This window comes from Tupaia chinensis, unplaced genomic scaffold (genome assembly GCF_000334495.1).
Source record: "Tupaia chinensis unplaced genomic scaffold, TupChi_1.0 Scaffold000627_1, whole genome shotgun sequence".
Taxonomy (NCBI): domain Eukaryota; kingdom Metazoa; phylum Chordata; class Mammalia; order Scandentia; family Tupaiidae; genus Tupaia; species Tupaia belangeri.
Window position 1 is genome coordinate 2,518,266 of NW_006160147.1, and position 6,710 is coordinate 2,524,975.

At 56.1% G+C, this 6,710-nt stretch overlaps 1 protein-coding gene across 13 annotated transcripts in view; it reads right to left on the reverse strand.

The window, feature by feature from the left end:
- The window catches only part of PLEKHA6 (pleckstrin homology domain containing A6), a 164,663-nt gene that overhangs the window by 34,620 nt on the left and 123,333 nt on the right, over positions 1-6,710 (reverse strand). For 12 of the 13 annotated variants that reach the window (XR_003551192.1, XM_027776038.1, XM_027776036.1 and 9 more), the window contains 3 exons: positions 6,533-6,633; positions 3,108-3,310; positions 247-732 (listed from right to left, as the gene is read on the reverse strand). Coding sequence is in view for 12 of the 13 variants with exons in the window: in XM_027776038.1 (XP_027631839.1) it covers positions 247-732; positions 3,108-3,310; positions 6,533-6,633 (790 nt within the window). In the remaining variant the exon portion in view is untranslated. The remainder of the gene's footprint in view (positions 1-246; positions 733-3,107; positions 3,311-6,532; positions 6,634-6,710) is intronic. The other variant, XM_014591885.2, reaches the window with a different exon arrangement.

The window sequence follows — 6,710 nt, forward strand, 5'->3', positions numbered from 1 at the left end:
AGCAAGCTCTCTGAGGGATGGGTCTGCAGGCCCTGGCTCCGCTGTGGCAGCATGGCTGATCTGCTGACACAGCCCAGGGAACCCAGATGCCCTGTGCATCTTCAGCAGAACCATGGGATTTTTTTGGCTCCCAGCCCAGTCTGGCTTCTGGATCCCACCCCAGTCGGGCTTCTGGAGGTGGTTGTCTCATGGCTACTTCCATGCCCTAGCCATAAGCTGCCCACGCCCATGTCACACCAGGCTCACCTCCGGAGGTCTTCTGGTGGCGGCACCCCCCGGCGCAGGTTCACCCACTGCTGGAGCTGGTTCATGGAGCTCTTGCGCTGGGCGATCTTGTCAGGGTTGGAGCGTGGGGGGAAGCTCCGCCGGTGATCCCCGCTCTCCCCATCCTGAGGTGGGCCAACCGTGCCCCCTGTGTGCCGGCTCGGGGAGCTGTACTGCCAACCATTGGGTTGGGCGGGCTGCTCCCCTCCCCCTGGGACCCTCGGGCCCTCAGGGTAAGGGCTGCCTGGCTCTGAGGCTGGCTCCTGTCCAGCTGGGATGCCGTTGGCTTTCACCAGGGGCTCCTTCTTGGTGTCCGGCCTCTCGGGCCTTCTCTCTGCCTTCTCACAGCCCCGGCCATCACCTTCCCCGCGCGTTTTGGTCTCTGGTTCAAGCTTGGGGAGGCTGTTGTGGGGTGGCTGGTGGTGCTGCTTGCTGGGTGGGATGTTCTCTGAGTCTGGCTTCTCATGGCTGTAGGGTGTCAAGGGAGATGTCAGTATTTCCAGCCCAGCACGGCGTTGGGCGGGGGGTGGTAGGAAGGAAAAGGGGAGTGGAGAAGGCACGGGCAGAACCAGGGCTTGGTGAATCCCAGCTCTATCTCCCTCATCTCTCCTTGCTCCAGCTGGGCGTCATCTTACACTGTACTTCCGTCCTGCCTGGGCGGGCTGGGTCTTCTTCACAGGTGACCCTCCACTCCCTTCTGCCCATTTTTCCAGCTATGACCACAACTAACCTCCCTGAGTCTCGGTCTCCTCAGTAGTCCGCCCTGAGCCAGCGCCAAACATGGCACTGTACTGAGGTTTCACACCAGTGTCTGTCCTGTGCATCCTAGATACGAAAGCTTGCCACAGGTCAGCTCTCTGGCCTAGAGAAAGTTACTTAACTTTCCCGAGTGTTGGGCTCCCCATTGGCGGAATGGGAATAATGATACTTCCTGTTACGGGCCTGCTATGAGCTAAACCAAGGGGGAACCAGAGGCAGCAGCTCTTGCCTCCCAATTCTTAGGAACATTTGTGATTGGATGAATGCATGAACTTCTGGAAAAATGCCATTTGATTGGGCCAAAGATGTACACTTGTGACAACTTCTCCCTATAGCTTCCCATACGCGACATACTCAAGCACCCTGATTGAGATGTGGCTGGGTGGACCCAGCAGGTGGCGTGGTGGTTAATGTGCTGGACTCCCACATGGCTGGCCATGGTTCAAGTCCCAGACCTGGTTGCTTGCTTTCGCACTTCCCCCCTCTCTGTCTCTGCTGACCACACATGCCCTGTTGCGAATTTAAAAAAATAATAATGATAAGTAAAATTAAATAAATAATTTAAAAAAAAAAAAAGAAAGAGAGAAAGGTTGTTGGGTAAACATTTCTAAGAGACATGAGTAGATCTGGAGTCTGTATTGAAAACCTTCTTCTTCTGGATCCCTGACAGCGGCTAACTCAAGGCTCCATACCCAGTTAAGGAGAGACAGGCGCTGAGGCCCTGGAGGGTGGGTGATGGGAAGAGGGGGCCACTGTGTGCAGCATGTTCACTGCATGCCGAGCGTTTCAGGACACTGTTTAGTCCTCACAACCCTCCTGGGAGGTTGGGTTATAATTGCTGGTTTTGAGAAGAGGAAACTCAGGTCTGGAGAGGTTAAGTCACTTAGACTGAGGTCGCACCATGGCAAGCAGCCAAGCTGTGATGCAAACCCGAGGCCACCTTCCTCCAAATGCTGTGTGTGTAACACACCAAGGTGAGAAAAACAAGCACGTGACCCTGACCTTTGGATCCTGGCCAAACCCCAGTGGAGCCCAGCTTTTCTCTTGGCTTCCGCCAGCTTGGAGAGAAGGGGAGACGATCAGAGGAAGAGATGTCAGGCTCTGAAATCGCTTTGGAGGGCTTCCTGCTTGCCCACCCAGAGCCAGCCATACGCTCTGCAGAGGTTCAAGCTGGCACACAGGATCAGTGACACAGAACTGGGAACATCTCAATCGGGGGGACCCAGCAGGTGGCGTGGTGGTTAATGTGCTGGACTCCCACATGGCTGGCCATGGTTCAAGTCCCAGACCTGGTTGCTTGCTTTCGCACTTCCCCCCTCTCTGTCTCTGCTGACCACACATGCCCTGTTGCGAATTTAAAAAAATAATAATGATAAGTAAAATTAAATAAATAATTTAAAAAAAAGAAAGAGAGAAAGGTTGTTGGGTAAACATTTCTAAGAGACATGAGTAGATCTGGAGTCTGTATTGAAAACCTTCTTCTTCTGGATCCCTGACAGCGGCTAACTCAAGGCTCCATACCCAGTTAAGGAGAGACAGGCGCTGAGGCCCTGGAGGGTGGGTGATGGGAAGAGGGGGCCACTGTGTGCAGCATGTTCACTGCATGCCGAGCGTTTCAGGACACTGTTTAGTCCTCACAACCCTCCTGGGAGGTTGGGTTATAATTGCTGGTTTTGAGAAGAGGAAACTCAGGTCTGGAGAGGTTAAGTCACTTAGACTGAGGTCGCACCATGGCAAGCAGCCAAGCTGTGATGCAAACCCGAGGCCACCTTCCTCCAAATGCTGTGTGTGTAACACACCAAGGTGAGAAAAACAAGCACGTGACCCTGACCTTTGGATCCTGGCCAAACCCCAGTGGAGCCCAGCTTTTCTCTTGGCTTCCGCCAGCTTGGAGAGAAGGGGAGACGATCAGAGGAAGAGATGTCAGGCTCTGAAATCGCTTTGGAGGGCTTCCTGCTTGCCCACCCAGAGCCAGCCATACGCTCTGCAGAGGTTCAAGCTGGCACACAGGATCAGTGACACAGAACTGGGAACATCTCAATCGCCCTCCTCTCCAACCCCAGGCCCAGAACCCTGGAGCTCACCTGTGACGCACAGCTTGGGGCACTGACTTCTGGGCTGGAGGAATCTGGACTCGGGCAGCTTCTCCCATGGCCTGGATCCAGGCCTCCTGCTCCTCGGGGCTCTCGGCACTGAAGAAGTAGGTGCGGACCCCTGCGTGCTCAGCCTGTGGGGACAGGCAGTGTGTGGAACTGGCCCCGGCCTCGTCCACCCAGCACACAGTCACCTGTAGGGAGAAGAAGTCACACCCACAGGATGGTGGTCAGTCGACGTCCCCTGGACCTGTGGCTCTTTCCCCCGTGGAGCTCAGGAGCCAGCTGAGGACGTGACCCGTGGCCATCCCAAGTGCTCCAGTAGCATCCAGATATCTGCTGGGGATAGCTCTCTGGCCACCACCTGGCAGCCCAATAGCCCAGGAAGCCTACCTGCCCCACCTGGGGTGATTATAAGCAGGAGGGACAATTACAGCACCCACTCTCCCATCCAATTCCATGTTCGGTTTGAAAGGCAATTACCCGACGTCTGGGGGAGAGGACCCCCAAGTACATGCCAGTTCCACAACACTGTCTTCCTTGTGGAGAGACAGCCAAGCCTCTATCCACGGGCGTGCAAGAGCATGCACTGGCATACGGACGGAGCACACTACCTAGTTGGCGGCTGCGAGCAGGCACAGCGGGCGGGAACCCAGAAGAGAGCTCCTGTCCAGAGGAGGGGTCCTCACACGGTCAGAAGGGGGAGAAGCAGAGAACAGGTCAACCAAACACCAGAGGGAGAGACAGAGACCACATGGCAAGAAATGGTGGGAGCACGGTGGGGTTCAGGGAGTGGTGTCACTACTGGGAACCACGGCACCCTGCAGCGCCCAGTTCAGACTTCCACAGGGTGGGGTAAGGGGTGGGGAGCCTGCACCAGAGGGAGTGGGTGGGGAGTAAACCCAGGGAGCCCAGCACTAAACCTAGCTCTGCCCCGGGCCGGCTCTGCCCCTGCAGACCCATTGCTTCTATTTCATGGTGAGGCTCTGCCTGGTGAAACTCGAGGCTCTTGGGTCACAGACCTGGGACTAGATCCTTTGAGAACTCAGCATTCTTCCCAGGGAAGACCCTGAACTTCCCAGAAAAAGCGGGCAGCCTGGTTTATCCCGCTGAACAGGAGAGATCCGAAAGTGATTAAGAGTCCCAGACATGAACCTTACCCCAGCCTCTAACCCTTGGGCACTACATCCCGGGCCTCCGTGGATTAGGAGAAGATGAGGCCAGGTGGGGCTCTCGGGGCTCTCCTAAGCAGCAATGTCAAACCCAGAGCCCCTGTGCTTTCCAGCCCGACTGTCACAGGCCCCTTGGCTGCAGCTGGCCCCACCTCCCGCTGTCCCCAGCCTGATCTTTCGACAGGAGCCAGCAGAGGGCCCAGCATGAGGCGAGCTGGGGATAGGAGGCCAGGGGAGGTCTGAGAAAAAGCCAGTGAGGCTAGGGAGGCAGCTGGGCTTAAAACTGCACAGGGGAGAGGCCACGGCCTGAGCAAGCCCTCTGGGTGGAGAACGAAGGGTCACTGGAAAGGACAGTAACAGGCAGGACTGGGGGAGGGGGTGCCCTGTGGTGTGGGGTGGGGGCTGTAAGTGCATTCACAGATTCGGTGCACACCCAGGGTGCACCTGCACATGCGGAGCTGCTGGGGCAGTCACAGGAAGGCGAGAACATGCTCTTGCACTTGAAGAGCTCACGGGTTGGGCTGGGGGACAGAACACGTCAAGGGAAACAAGGACGGTGACGGTGCAGGACAAGTGCTTGCAGAAGCCTGGGGCAGAGGGCTTGGGGCAGAGGGCCTGGGAAAAGACAGTGCTGTTGATGGGAGCAGGAGTGGACGCTGGTCTGGAACTGTGAAAGGGGCCAGAGAATGAGGGGGCATCCAGGCCGGGCCCACCTCATCCCCCTACCAGGCTGGGAAGAAGGTGAGGTCATTGGTAGCCAGGTCAGGATGTTTCTGGCTCCTCCTCATTAGCCTGCCAAGAGCTTCCCTTAATGGCCACAGCAGGACAAGCCCACTCACCCCAACTCCACTGACCACAGTCCCTGGGGAAGAGCCCCTGAACAGCCAGTCAGAGCCCTTCGTGGGCCACTGAGCATGGTCCATGGAGCCCTGTTGTAAAGAGGCAGCACACTCCTTGCGGGGAGGGGCTGGGGGCACAGAAGGGACTCTGAGTGTGTCAGTCACTCCAGGACGTTGATCTACTGGCGGCTGCTGGCAGAGCTCCGAGCTCGTGTGTCTATCTCTGCACAGGTCTGGCAGGGAGGGTGAGACAGGCTGCTCGATCGCGTGTGGGTGTGTGCGTGCGTCTGTGTATAGCAGGACTGTTTGTTGTTGGTTAAACAAGCCTGTTCCTATTTCCCCAGCTAGAACCTGGCTCCCTGGAGTCAGAGTTTTATTAATTGTTCATTCTGTTCACACCTCTGGCATAAAAGACCCTGGGAGGCTAGAAGCTAATTATGTGCAAATAAGTCCCTCCTTGTTCCCTGTAGCAGGGCCTGGTATGCTGCCTCCCTTTTTCCTGTGGCCAGGTGACCAGAGTCAGAAGCACAGAAACGGGAAGAGTCTCTGAGGCCCTAGGAACTCAGGCCCTGGCCCAGGGTGACCTGCTGGTGCTACCTAAACTTTGACTTTTCAGGAGTTTGAACAGCAGTGTGCAACTGGGGGAGAGATGGGGTTTTATATTAAGAAAATACTTAATTGTTATTATCATTTTATACTTGGAAAATGCAAAGGAACTTAAGGTTTTTGCATCAGAAAATATAAGAAGGGCATGAGGTTTTTACAGTTTTTAATGGGTCATGCATTTTTAATTGTGGAAAAACACTGGCCCAGGATGAGCCAGCTGCAGGCGTGTCTGCACCGGGTGGATTCCCAGGGGACCAGAGGGAGTGACACTGAGTAGGCAGGTGAGTCCCATTTTCCTGGGCACTTGTTCTCTCAAACTGTTGTCTGCATGACATTTGTGGCTCGTACCGGAATGAAACTCAATTTCTAATTTTCTCTAAAAATTGAAATGTAAGTTTGACTTGTGGGGAAGGGTCTGGTTCCCTGGGACCAAGGAGGAGAGGAAGCCCCTCCAGCAAAGATTTCGGAAACCCACCAGTCACTCTCTCAAAGGATGATCGTGAGCTCCGTCCATAACTATTTCAGCCCCTACAAAAACGGCAACAGCCCTGCAGCACATCTGTGCTGACCCACCCTGGGAGAAGTATCTACTCCATCCCCAGGAGTGGGTCCCAGCACAGCCTCGCCTCGGCCTCTCAGTAGCCTCTGCTGAGCCCAGAGCCACACTGCCTGCTGCCCCCTCTGTCACCACCACCTGGAGCTCCTCAGGGAGCGAGTTCTGACCCTCCCAGCCCCATTACCACACGCTCTGAGCACCCGCTGCCTCCCCCACCAGCCCAGGAGAGGAGGGCCAGCTGACCTTAAATGTGTGTTTCCGGCTGATGTTGTCGGACGGCTGCACCGCGGCGACCCGGAAGCTCAGGAGGGGTATGCTGCCCAGGATGCTCTCCTCCTTATCATCTGTCAGGGAAGCAGTGGCACAGAGGGCCCATGCACGGGACGGGGGGGGGGGGGGTAAATCAGTAGCAGGTGCGAGG